Source organism: Barbus barbus (assembly GCF_936440315.1).
Source record: "Barbus barbus genome assembly, chromosome: 40".
Classification (NCBI taxonomy): Eukaryota; Metazoa; Chordata; class Actinopteri; order Cypriniformes; family Cyprinidae; genus Barbus; species Barbus barbus.
In genome coordinates, this window is record NC_136718.1 from 872,395 (window position 1) to 887,061 (window position 14,667).

At 40.3% G+C, this 14,667-nt stretch overlaps 1 protein-coding gene across 1 annotated transcript in view; it reads left to right on the forward strand.

Annotated features, from left to right (window-relative positions):
* Nucleotides 1-14,667, forward strand: part of samhd1 (SAM domain and HD domain 1) — a 43,361-nt gene that overhangs the window by 19,547 nt on the left and 9,147 nt on the right. Inside the window, exons 2-7 of the mRNA XM_079400078.1 lie at nucleotides 11,670-11,736; nucleotides 11,855-11,927; nucleotides 11,999-12,159; nucleotides 13,317-13,432; nucleotides 13,795-13,865; nucleotides 14,020-14,175. Of these exons, the coding sequence (XP_079256204.1) occupies nucleotides 11,670-11,736; nucleotides 11,855-11,927; nucleotides 11,999-12,159; nucleotides 13,317-13,432; nucleotides 13,795-13,865; nucleotides 14,020-14,175 (644 nt within the window). The remainder of the gene's footprint in view (nucleotides 1-11,669; nucleotides 11,737-11,854; nucleotides 11,928-11,998; nucleotides 12,160-13,316; nucleotides 13,433-13,794; nucleotides 13,866-14,019; nucleotides 14,176-14,667) is intronic.

Genomic DNA, 14,667 nt, shown 5'->3' on the forward strand with positions numbered 1-14,667 from the left:
GGCAGCAGACTGAAGAAGCTGTGTGTCGGGTGGGTGGGATCACCTGCAATGCGGAGGGCTCTGCGGGTGAGACGGGTGCTGTAGATGTCCTGGAGGGAGGGGAGAGAGACACCAACGATCTTCTCAGCTGCTCTCACTATGCGCTGAAGTGACTTGCGGCAGGATGCGTTGCAAGCGCCATACCACACAGTGATGCAGCTAGTCAGGATGCTCTCGATGGTGCCTCTGTAGAAGGTGCACATGATGGGGGCCGGGGCTCTGGCTCTTCTGAGTTTGCGGAGGAAGTAGAGACGCTGCTGTGCTTTCTTGGCCAGTGCTACAGTGTTGTTAGTCCAGGAGAGGTCCTCAGTGATGTGCACACCCAGGAACTTGGTGCTGCTCACTCTCTCCACAGTCGCACCGTTGATGGTCAGAGGGGCATGCTGAGTGTGTACTCTCCTGAAGTCAACAACAATCTCCTTCGTCTTCTTCACGTTCAGAGAGAGATTGTTGTCACTGCACCACCCGGCCAGGCGGCTCACCTCGCTCCTGTAGTTTGTCTCATCTCTGTTGCTGATGAGACCCACCACAGTCGTGTCATCCGCAAACTTAATGAAAATGTTGGAGTTGTGTGATGGTGTGCAGTCGTGGGTCAGCAGAGTGAAGAGGAGGGGGCTCAGCACACATCCTTGGGGGGTGTGTGCTGAGGTATGGCAGATATACATTGTGAAGTGAGGGCACACATCCTCACTTCACAATGTATTTAGTTGATGTAAAAATTGTGCTATTACACATACTCATACTATCTTTTTGATTCCAGAAAAAAACAGCAAACCATGAGAGGCTTCTTGATGGGAAATGCATCATGTACACCACAGCAAGCCGCTGTCTTGACGGATAGTATCCTCAACATGCTCGTCACTGACATGAGGCCTCTGTCGATGGTTGAAGATGACGGCTTCACTAAAATGATCCTACATCCTACATCACTACATCACAGATGACTGGGACATGCAGTCATTCTGCCTCACCACCATGCCACTGCAGGACAGACACGCTGCATCTAACATTGCAGAGTGGTTGGAGCAGGTAGTGGCCAGATTTGAAATTCCTCCTAGCAAAATCATTGCCATAGTCCATGACAATGGTGCTAATATCGTGGCTGCAGCAAATATCCTGGAGGAGAAGCATGGGTGGTCCTCTGTCCGTTGCACTGGCCATACTTTGCAACTTGTGATCAATACTGCGTTGAAGCATCCAAGCATTGAAAAAGCTGTCGGGGCTGCAAGATGTCTGGTAGAACATTTTAAGAAAAGCGAGCTAGCCAGCAGTAAACTCAGAGAGAAACAACAACAAATGGCCACACCAGAGCACGGCCTTGTTCAAGACATAAGCACAAGGTGGAATAGCACTTTCTATATGATAAGTCGACTGCTTGAGCAAAGGTGGCCTGTAACAGCAACACTGTCCGACAGCTCTGTCACACAGAGAGGCAAAAGCTACCTGGATCTGAAACCAGACCAGTGGAGCCTGCTGGAAGAGCTTTCAACAGTCCTCAAGCCTTTTGAATGTGTCACTGTGTTCATGAGTGGACAGAACTATGCAACAATATCTGCCATACCTCCACTTGTGAAGGGGCTGTTGAAGTCCACCCAGAGTGCTGTCTATGAGTCAGCCCCGCTGCGGGCTTTCCAACTCACTGCGGTGCAGCAGTTGCAGGGGAGATGGAAAAGGGAGACTGCTTTCTCAGATGGAGCACCAAACACAGGGATTTTTGCGATGGCCCTTGACCCAAGGTTTAGGAAACTGAGCAAGTTTCTTTCACCTGATGAAATCCTACCTGTTCAAACTAAACCGCAAACAATGTCACTTGAAGAGAGAAGGAAGATGGATGTGCAGCAGCATGGCAGTTGCAGTGTTGTTACCTCCACCAATACTACAGCTACTGAATCAACACCTCTAGTAGCCACTCTACTTGATTCACTCCTTGGTTCTGATGGTGAAGAAGAGGATAGAGCAGGCGAAGCTGAGGATGTCCACAGCCAAGTGAGGAACGAAGTCCTCACATACTTTGGAGAAAAGAGCCTTGCCAAGGAAGAAAACCCATTATTGTGGTGGAAGGCTAACAATGAAAGATATCCCATGTTGGCCAGGCTAGCCAAGTCTTACCTCTGCATCCCTGCCACCTCAACACCATCTGAGCGGCTGTTTTCTGCAGCAGGCAACATAGCCTCAAAGAAAAGAGCGAGCCTGAGCCAGGAGCATGTGGACATGCTCACATTTTTGCATTGCAAAGGGAGTGAGAGAGAGTAAGTGTGTGTGTGTCAGTGTGAGAGTGTGTGCGTCTGCAGTGTAGTGTAGAGAACAAGTTCTGACATTCAAACAAATCCTGTTACATTTTCTGATTTGTATTGTTCTTTATTTTTTTTATAAATTATTTATTGTTCTGGCAGCTCAGGTGGCACTTTATTTAAAAAAAAAAGTCTATATATTTGGCAGATGTAAAGCATACATGTGTATGTTTTTTGTGTTAGTCTATTTTTATTTTATTATTATAACAGCTCAGGGATGTTCAAGGAGCAACATGTTTGTGCACTTTCTAAAGATTTTAGTTCTGTTTTTGAATAAAGGGTTGGAAATGATTGCTTTTCTTGGTTTTTTGTTTTTTTATCCGATTAATCGAAAAAATAATCGACAGATTAATCGATTATTAAAATAATTGTTAGTTGCAGCCCTACTGGCATGTTATGTTTTTTGCCATTCTAAGTTATGCTGCTGACAGCATGGTTTATCTATGCATTTACACAGAACTATACTCAAACAGTGATCCCTCGCAGAGATAATAAATAATTAATTTCCATAGAGTTGTATTTAATGTTTATAAGCGAAATAATGGTTATATACAGTTGTGGTCAGAATTATTGGAACCCTTGGTAAATATGATCAAAGAAGACTGTGAAAATTAACCTGCTTTGTTAATCCTTTTGATCTTTTATTTAAAAAAAATCACAAAAAGCTAACCTTTCATTGGATAATAAGAATTTAAAATGGGGGGAAATATCATTATGAAATAAATGTTTTTCTCTGATACACATTGGTCACAATTAACGGCACCTTTTTATTCAATACTTTTTGAAACCTCCATTTGTCAGTTTAACCTGTTAGCCTGCACCAGAGCGACCTCGCACTGAACGATCTTTGTTTGCATGTGTCATTGTTTACAATAGAATAAATGAAACGGGACAAAGTTAATCTTTACAAACTTTATATCATTCTGAGGGTCTAAGCCTCAAGCATCGACGACAGATCGCTGTTTTTCGATGGAAAGCTTATAAGGAATGAGTGGCACAAATTTGCTACATTTGTGTAAGCAGTACACATCCAAACACGCAGAGTAAAAAAGCCGTACGTACCTTTATCATTGTAATAACGAGCCACAAACGCGTCCACTGCTGAAATCCCAGTTTAGTTAGAGAGGTAAGGGTCCACAGAAAAACATCCCAGCGAGCACTTTTAGTCCAGCGAAACAATAACGTTGTAATAAGGAGGAATATTCCTTTGTTTACATTTCATTTCTTCAGAGAGTTATTGTTCGCGTCCGTTATGGAATAAATTACGCTCAAAAACAGCGTCTTGGTGGTAAAAAAACAAAACGATGTTGTAGAATACGGTCTTACAAATATAACGAGACCGTCTACGGAAAAAAAAGTCTCAGAAAAGCGGAATATAGATTATTTGAATTTGGCGCTCCCTCCTGCCGGCAGTGACGCTTCTGTGACGCACGCTGTCATCTGAGCGGGGCATAACTTAGCGATCTGCTTTATCCATAAAAAACTGTTTTTTTTCTTCTACATTTTTTATATGTGTGTGTGTGTGTATTGTGTGGGGAATGTGGCCGTGTCTGCATGATTATAATCTGTATGGACGCACATCAGCGTGTTTATTAGCGACTCTATGACGGCTATCATTGTGATTCATTGATCAGCTATTATTGATTATATGGCCCATCTGTTTGATTATAATCTGAATGGAAGCACATCAGCGTGTGTTTACTGACTCTATGACCATGTCTGGCAATATCACTTCACGTCTGGCAGTGATATTTATCATTGTAATAACGAATAACGAAGAATACTTCAGTATACATACTATATACAAAGCATTTTTTTCTATTTTTTTTCCTTTTTTATTACTCAAATAATTATTTTTGTATTTTTTAGTGCTCAAATAAATCTGTCTATTATTTTATAATTGAAAAACTATGCAGGAACATGTATAATGACTAAAATAGCTTGTATAATTCTGTAATCCATTTGGTGGTTATTTTTCCTCAAACAGGGGGGTGGGGGGACCATAAATAGTTTCAGAAAAAATATTGCAGGAATCTCATTTTTCATGGTATCTTCTTCAAATTTGAAATATGAACACATGAGACATGTGGCTTTCGAGCCATTACTTTTCTGGATTGCTCCAGGACTTATTTCATGTATTTGTATATGAAATAAAAAAACATTCAGTGTGGAAAAATATTTTTCAAGGCACGTCAGTGTCTATAACTTTTTATCTTTTTGAGCATTATCAACTCTGGATGATAGATAGTAAAGCCCAGAGTCTCTTCTTTCAAAAGATACCTAATTTGTTTGTGTAAGCACACTTTGTCACAAACTGTTACCATTTTAATTCAGGTAGGTTATTTTCACCTGCGAGGCCACAAATGGGGTTGAAGGTTAACAGGTTAACAGCTCTAAATGTTCTCCTATAATGCCTGATGAGGTTAGAGAACACCTGACAAGAGATCAGAGACCATTCCTTCATCCAGAATCACTCCAGATCCTTCAGATTCACAGCTCCATGACGGTGCTTCTTCTCTTCAGTTCACCTCACTCATTTTCTACAGGGTTCAGGTCAGAGGACTGGAATGGCCAGCAGAAGCTTGGTTTTGTGCTCAGGGACCCATTTTTGTGTTGTTTTTGAGGTTTGTGTTTGGATTATTGTACGGTTGGAAGATCCAAACATGGCCCATTATAAGATTTCTAACAGAATCAGTCACTTATTGATTTTTTTATCTGTTGGTATTTGATAGAATCCATGATGCCATGTGTCTGAACAAGATGTCCAGGTCCTCCAGCAGAAATATAGGCCCACAACATCACAAATACAGCAGTATATTTCATTGTACACATGGGGTACTTTTTATCCCTGTGTTCACCAAACCCATCTTGAGTGTTTGCTGATAAAAAGCTCATTTTTTAGTTTCATCTGATCATAGAAGCCAGTCCCATTTGAAGTGCCAGTCCTGTCTGATAACTGAATATGCTGGAGTTTGTTTTTGGATGAGCTAGGAGAATTTTTCTTGAAATCCTCCCAAACAACATGTGGTGATGTAGGGGCTGTTTGACATTTTTTTTTTTTTAAGGTTTTCTGACCCCGAGACTCAACTATTTTCTGCAATTCTCCAGCTGTGGTCCTTGAAGAGTCTTTAGCCACTCAAACTCTCCTTCTCACCGTGCATTAGGACGATATAGACACACGTCCTCTTCCAGGCAGTTTCATTACATTTTCTGTTGATTGGAAATTCTTAATAATTGCCCTGATGGTGGAAATGGGGATTTTCACTGCTCTAGCTCTTTTCTTAAAGCCACTTCACTAATTTGTGAAGCTCAATTATCTTTTGCTGCACATCAGAAATATATTCTTTGGTTTTTCTCATTGTGATGGATGATTAAGGGAATTTGGGCTTTGTTTTCCCTCCTATTTATATTTCTGTGAAACAGGAAGCCATGGCTGGATAATTTCATGTTCATAATCACCCTAGAGTGCTCAAAATTGTGAATATGAATGGGAGTATACTTCAGAGATATTTTACTCTTAAGAATTTCTAGGGGTGCCAATAATTGTGTCCAACGTGTGTTTGAGAAAAACATTTCATAATGATATTTCCCCCCATTTTAAATTCTTATTATCCAATGAAAGGTTAGCTTTTTGTGAATTTTTTAAATAAAAGATCAAAAGGATTAACAAAGCAGGTTCATTTTCACAGTCTTCTTTGATCATATTTACCAAGGGTTCCAATAATTCTGACCACAACTGTAGTAAGTGTTAATACAATTTAGGGTGCTTCAAACAAGTGAATCTTGTTCTAAGTTACATGCGGAGGCCGAGCTGAGCATTTCCTGAGCATCAACCGCTGAGTGAACAGCAATATAAAAGCAGCTTCACGAGACTAATGATGAGCATATAGACAACAGAGAGACTAATGATGAGCATATAGACAACAGAGAGACTAATGATGAGCATATAGACAACAGAGAGACTAATGATGAGCATATAGACCACAGAGACTAATGATGAGCATATAGACAACAGGGAGACTAATGATGAGCATATAGACCACAGAGAGACTAATGATGAGCATATAGACCACAGAGAGACTAATGATGAGCATATAGACCACAGAGAGACTAATGATGAGCATATAGACCACAGAGAGACTAATGATGAGCATATAGACCACAGAGAGACTAATGATGAGCATATAGACAACAGAGAGACTAATGATGAGCATATAGACCACAGAGAGACTAATGATGAGCATATAGACCACAGAGAGACTAATGATGAGCATATAGACCACAGAGAGACTAATGATGAGCATATAGACCACAGAGACTAATGATGAGCATATAGACAACAGAGAGACTAATGATGAGCATATAGACCACAGAGAGACTAATGATGAGCATATAGACAACAGAGAGACTAATGATGAGCATATAGACCACAGAGAGACTAATGATGAGCATATAGACCACAGAGAGACTAATGATGAGCATATAGACCACAGAGAGACTAATGATGAGCATATAGACCACAGAGAGACTAATGATGAGCATATAGACAACAGAGAGACTAATGATGAGCATATAGACCACAGAGAGACTAATGATGAGCATATAGACCACAGAGAGAGAATTAAATTCAGCAATATCACCTTCATTTTGTAATATTTATATACCGGTATGGGGAATTAAAATCTACTATTCACATCCATACTTCTCAGAATAGGTCCATAATAGGCAATTCTATAATTACCTTCCTGTTGGGTAGATGCTGAATGAAATTTCAAGTCTCTCCTTCCGGTGTCCGTGGTAGTTCAGCCAAGTTCGGACCACTTGAAGCTCGAAACAAGGTTTTATTCAGGTTCTGATAACTAGTTATTTAATAATTAATTACTCAGAGACTGGGTTTAAAGGTTTAATGAATCACCAATACAATGGTTTCGTTTTATTTAATAACAATAACTCATAAGCAAATAACAAACGTGAAGTCTTCACCACGCAGTTGCCGGCCTCGTCCATCTCTTCTTCCAGCCTTTTGTAGTCTTCCATCCACCCGTGTCATTCTCGCACACAACTGCCTTCCACTCCCCCTGTCTGTGTCTGTTCCAGCTTCTCAGGCAGACAGCGAACGCAACCTTTTACCCAAATACTTCTTATAGCAAGGTTAACGGTTCAAACAAAAGACTACTACATTTCTAGACAGCAAGTGTGCCTACATTCGTAGACATAGGTGTCTAAACTACGCCTCGTATGCCTAGCAGGTGTGAACAGCACCTTAGGCCTCGGCTTTTAACTAGAAGTTCCATTCTGCAAATGCGTCCTCTTGTTAGCAACCGTCCTTTTGCAAAGCAAGCATAATAAACATAGCATTAATAACTTCAAAGCAATTCATATTCGTGCTCTCTAAATACAGCACACTTATAACATAGCATCTTGACATTTACACTTCTGTGATTAAAAGTTTGAAGTTCCATTGTTTCTAAATCATTTGTAACTCAGCAGAAAACCCATAAATATCAATCATCTCTCTCCTCTTCCTCATTATCCTTTTGTTCAACTACTCTTGTTTCCTCATCAACTTCAGAATCTCTTTTAGTTTGAAACAGATCTTTTGGTTTTCCAGTTCTGCCTTTGGCCCGCTTGCGACGTTCTTATCCGCCTTACTCTGGTAGCGTTGAAGCCCCTGGTCTAAAAGATCGTGAAAATCAATTTCTATTTTGTCTGACCATCTTGTTTGGTTAGCAGAGGATTGATCAGGAAATTGCACATCATTATAGCCAATAAACTTAACAATTTCCAACATGCGCTTTTTCATGGCATGTTTTATTTAATTCAGGCAAAGTTACGTCTTAATTGGGACAGGGCTGGACAGATTATCTTATTTCTTAGAGCCAAGTTGCATAAACTACATGTCAGGCATTTATGTAATGCATCTAATTTGTGCATTAATGGCTGTTATGTTATGTTAAAGTTTTCTAACTACAGCAAATCAAGACCCTGCACGCCGTTGTTGTTGTCTCGTCTCCCCTCAGACGTGCTGCAAATGGTGATCCTGCACGCAATTCTTAAAAAACCCACAAGATGCCAGAGTTTATCGGTGAATCCGATATTACAAAACCGATACCCCATTTTGGGAAAATGCTTAAATATCGGGAAAGATATTGGTAAATAGATATATCGGTCGATCTCTACTCTCTACAGTCCCCATTAATATATATTGGCTGAGGATCATATCTATTTCTTCTAAAGTCCACAATTATTTATTTAATTTTTATGATGTTCAAAAGCAAATTATCACTGCACCATGATGACAGTTTTTCCACCTCGTCCCTGTACGCAGACTCATCTCCCCCTTTGATGAGCCCAACCACTGTCGTGTCGTCCGCAGACTTCACGATGGAGTTACTTGCATGGGTGTCGTGTGTGTATAGAGTATACAATAGGGGACTTAACACACATCCCTGTGGAGAGCCGGTCAGTAAACCCCAGAAGAGCAGCAGGACCTGACGGAGTCTCTGGGAGGGTGCTGAAAGACCAGCTTACGGGGGTCTTTACTACAATATTCAACCTGTCCTTAGAACAGGCCTTGGTTCCATCATGCCTAAATCCTCAACAATCATCCCTGTTCCAAAAAATACCACCATTAACAGTTTAAATGACTACCAGCCAGAGGCTTTAACTCCAGTCGTCATGAAGTGTCTGGAGAAACTGGTCAGAAGTCACATCATTCAAGGACTTTCACCTATATTTGACCTTCACCAGTTTGCATACAGGGAAAATAGATCTACGGAGGATGCTGTTTCTGTTTCATGCAGATAGTTTTTTTTCTTATGTATAGTTTCACAAAGCTGAAGTCAGACCATTCTAAATTATACAATCTAATTTAGATTAAAAACTCGTGTTGCATGTATGCAGCATCTTTGTTTGGATCATGATTAAAATGCAGTGGTTGCCTCTAATTTTAAATGGAAAGAGCCACAGACAAAGACTTATTTTGTTTATATCAAGAGATTTATTTGTGTTGCTTATTTGTTTTGGGGCTTGTTTTAAAATTTCAATTTAGTTTCATTTACATTTATATTTAAATTTCATTATTTAGTAGAGGCTTTTATCCAAAGCGACTTACAAATGAGGACAATTGAAGCAATCAAAACCAACAAAAGAGCAAATGATATGCAAGTGCTGTATTGGTATATTATTGTTATTTCAATTTCACAAAGAAATGTGCAGCATTTTGTCCAAGCAATAATAAAAGGACACATTTAGTTTATAATTTCTTTAAATCTGATTTTGTTTAAAGAATCGTGAATCGACTGGTGAAATCAAAATCGTGAGTTGAGTGAATCGTTATATCCCTACTACATAAATATAAAAATGCCTACATGTGATAATGGATAGTCATTGTAGGGGTGGGCGATATGGGAAAAATATCATATCACGATTTTTTTTAGAAATATCACGATTCACGATTTTAATCACGATTCTTTGTCATGTTAGTTTTACTATTTTGGTTTTACAAGTTGTCTGAGCATTACAGCCAAACTAGAAACACAAAGATGCATGGCAGATATTTAGGCCAAAGTGGGCGAAGATAAAAAATCTTTGTCATCATTTTATCTTTCTTATTAAAAAATAAGAACAAAGATACACATTACAAATACACATAATCTACAAATAAAACAAACAGTGCTTTATTTCCAGGTACAATAGGTGTATTTAGCAGAGCATTCAATGAAATTAAATGAACAAGTATAAAAATAAAACACTAGATAGACTGATTCCTAAAGCAACTGTATTAAAGATTTTCAGTCAAGAATAGTGAGTGATTTTTCTCTTTGCGTTTTGTTGTTTTGTTAACGTTAAATGAATAGTTACCCCAAAAATAAATATTCTGTCATCTGTCTGTCAATTCTGTCATAATGTTGTATTTTTATACCATCATTTACTCAAAAGTAGTTTTAAACCTGAATGAGTTTCTTTCTTCTGCTGAACATAAATGCTATTTTGAAGAAGGTGGAAAACCAAACAGTTGCTGGTCCTCAGTGACTTCCATAGGATTTTTCTTTCCTGCTATCAAAGTCAATGTGGACCAGCAACTGTTTGGTTACCCTCATTCTTCAAAATATCTTCTTTTGGGTTCAGCACAAGAAATTAATAGAGGTTTGGGACAACATGTGAGTGAGTAAATAATGACAGAAATTAAATTTTAGGGTGAACTATCCCTTTAATGACAGCTGACAGCATGTTTAGTGTCCTGTCCCTTTAAGAGCTGCACGCATCTGTTTCTCTCTTAACTATTTACTTTCATTTTAGAGATAACCAACTGAGTCTGTATGTAAACCTTGTGTGTTTTGACAGTATTAGCGCAAAAGATAAGTTAATTGAGTAATCAGGCGCTGTTAGACAGGCGTTTTAGTGCGTGCGCTTCAGGTGTATGTGCTCAGAACAAGCGCACGTCAGACCAGCGCGCGAATGAAACATTTAACCAGCAAGGCTTGTATGCAAATAATGTACTTTTGTGATCGTGAATAAGTGCAGTGTCCTGTCAGAGTAACTCTACTGCTGTATGTCCTGTTGTACAGTATATAGAGACGGAGACCAGAACTGTATTTGATATAATGTGTGCTGCAGCACGATACTACCATATTTCTTCAAAAGCAGATCGTGGAGACATTTTTATGGTCCATGATCAAAAATCGTCATATCGCACACCCCTAAGTCATTGCATGTATCAGAATGAGGCTATCTCGCACACGAACATCTCTGTTATTCTCTGGAGTCTTTGCTCTTGCCGTGTAAACAGTGAATCTGCCTTGGTGCGAGCGCAACTCGCCCTTAAAGGGAATGGGTGATGAAACTCTGATCAGTTTATTGCACATTATGCCCAAAACACACCCATTACTCATTTAGAGAATTGGGACGACCCTTTTAGCATGTGTTTTTCCCGTCATTAAACTAACAAAAGTGTATTCGGACACATCCTAAGTGCACCTGCACCATGCGCTTTAGACGCTGCGCTTAGATCGTTAAAATAGGGCCCATAGAGTTTGGTGTCAGTATGCCAAAGCTTTGCAGAGCTTCAGCCTCAGACAGAGTTTGCCAGTTCACTGATGCAGCTAATGAAGACTGAAATCCAGAACTTTTTGCCAAATTTCAAAAGCAAAATTTGGAGAAAATCGGACCAATGTTATAGGAGGAGTTTGATTTTAAAGTAGGTTTTTAGAAAATTTCAAAAGTGGCTGGAAAATTTTCATGATGGAAAACTAACGATCACAATCGGTGCATGTAACAAACGTGTTTGATTGATTTATAAATGTTTTTTTTTTTTTTTTTTTACTTGTTTTTTCTCAGAACATGGCATAACAGGGTCAGGGCTGCCGTACCTCACCGAAGCACTTCTGGAGAAGATGGGCATTTGGTAAGTATTACTTCATTACAGTAATGAACAAAAACCAGAAAGCAGGAATACTGTGAACACTGTCTTTCCCAGTGTATGTTTGCAGTTAATGGCACTAACTGTGCGTGTGCTCGCTCAGGCCTCTGGGGTCGCGCCTGCAGGTCCTGCACTGTCTTCAGAAGCTCTGGCAGGTCTCGGAGGAGTCCATGAAGGTACGGGACGCTGATGTGTGTGTGTGTGTGCTGCTGTGGCAGAGCTGATGTGTGTGTGTGTGTGTGTGCAGGTGTTCAACGACCCCATCCACGGCCACATCGAGCTGCACCCGCTGCTGCTGTGCTTCATAGACACGCCTCAGTTCCAGCGGCTGCGCCACATCAAGCAGCTGGGAGGAACCTACCTGGTGTTCCCCGGGGCGTCCCACAACCGCTTCGAGCACTCCATCGGGTGCGCCTGCACACACAATCACATACAGCACAGCCATCAGTTACGGCCCTGTGACATCCGTCTTATGTTTTCACAAATTCTCTTCTTTTTTCCATTAAAATTTTTCTAGACTCTGGTTTAACAGTTAAATAAAAAATATCAATCACAAATGTCTAATTAATTAAAATCATGAAACTTACACTATTTTAATACCCTAGGAAATACTTTTACATTTTTCAAGTTTAAGTACATAAGTAATTATTAATAAAAATAAAAAGACTTACTCGTGATTCTTTTTTTTTTTATTATTATTATTATAACCGTTACATGTATTTTTTTAAAGAAATTAAACAGAAAACACTGTGGAACAAATTACGTTACATTGTAACATTGTACATAACATTAACATTGTGTGTGACGAATGTGCCGCTGTGATTTAAGATGCTGAGATGTGGTTTTTCCCACCGTGTCCGATATTAAATTTAGTGCGACACACTTCGAAAAGGCGTGGGCGTTGTTTACATGGCTTCGAGACAAGAAATTACAGTCTTCCGTCCAGCTGTTATTAAATTTACACACACTTTTGTTCTTCGCCGGAGCACCACCTGACTCTTCTCCTTCTACCACTGATGTGTCGATTGTGTGAGGTGATGCGTTTCATACAAGATCTGGCAACTGTACAACCTTGGAATAAAATATTGATGTGATTATTCATATAACTAGACGGGAGTTTTCCAGGAGAAATAACAAAACGGGAGGGGGTGGGAGATGGGTGTGAAATACGGGAGACTCCCGGGAAAAACTGAAGTGTTGACAGGTATGATACGGAGGCGGCCGAGGCTGAAAACACAGCGTGTGTGTGTGTGTGTGTGTGTGTGATGAAGGAACCGCATGTCTGCGCCATTTATTCACACACAGACACGCAACGCAGGACTCATTCAAATAGTATTTTTATGGTTTAACATTAACAGACAAGTAAATAATCATGTATTGATTTAAGTGTAGACTTTTGATTTATTCGTCACAAATTTGGCAAATTCTGACATTCTTCTGCATTATATTGTAAATTCCATTTTTATGAGTGGATCTTCGTGGCAATCACAGGCCCTGATGACTCTTGTGCAGTATTTCAGTCACCTGCGGTCAGCTGAGGGGCAGTTTGTGTTTGTGTGGTGCAGGGTGGGATACCTGGCCGGATGTCTGGTGCAGGCTCTCAGGGAAAGGCAGCCGGAGCTCCTCATAACGAAGCAGGATGTGCTGTGTGTGCAGATCGCAGGCCTGTGCCATGACTTGGGTGAGTGTTCAGAAACGTGAGAGAGCTTACAGCAGAACACATTCAGATTCACATCTCTGATCCCAGAAGAGCAGCGGCGAGACAATCAACTGATGAAACATACACTTAAAACATGTTAATCCTCAGGATACTTTCAGACATTTGATGACTGACCCTCCAGACTTCCTTCCAAACACACCACTCACATCATCTCATGTTCTTTGGGCCTAATTTACAAAGTTTGACCACAAACCAGGAGTAAGGCCAGTGACTGGGCATTTCTCCGGTTCAAATGGGCGGATCAGATTTCCCAAGCTATAACCGCTAATGGCTTTCATGGGTTTGCATCTTCATTCCTTAATAGCCTCTTGTCTTTTGTTCAGGTCACGGGCCGTTTTCTCACATGTTTGATGGCATGTTCATCCCTAAAGTTCGACCTGGTCAGAAATGGAAGGTATGTGAGGGGAAAACCGTCCCAGCTTGTGATTGGGCACTGCGTTCCTCTAGTCGTGTTAGGTAGTGCACTTTTCTTGATCCTCAGGGGTCTAAGACCTGTGTGGAGTTAGATTTGAGGCAGATGTTTTAATGACTGCTGGTGTTCCCCGCAGCACGAGATGGCCTCGGTTCAGATGTTTGATCACCTGGTGAAGGTCAACGGTCTGGAGGAGGTGATGGTGCGCCACGGGCTGACTCTTCCTGACGACCTGATATTCATTAAGGAGCAGATCGCCGGGCCGCTGGATAACTGCGTCTTGGACAGATCGGTGTGTGTGTGTGTGTGTGTGTGTCAGTGTTATCAGCTGCTGCCTCGTGGACATGTTACGATCGCATCATACTCGCGTTTTTGCAGAGCTCTGATGTTGCCGTTCAAAAACAAATTCAAGGTCAAAATAATGTGGCTGTAACTTTGATTCAATTTCAGTGTTATTTGGTAACTTTCCCAACCCACTATTTCCATTAAAACAGTATATTAACTAGGGCTGGGCAAAAAAATAGATGTTTCCATTAATTGTCTGAAATGGTGTAGATTCGATGTCTATTCTCAAAAGCCGTGGATCTATTTTTTCCGGTATTTCAGCAAATATTTAACACAAGATCTGTTTACCGTGGATCATTGGTCTTCTCCACTAGATGTTACAGCAGAAAGTTCTGTTTTCCTTTTCATTTGAACAGTAAACCTCTGTTGTGTAGCACTTCGTTTGCCAAACAAATAAAAGGGGTTAATTTTCATTTAAGATAAATTCAATTTTGTCTTC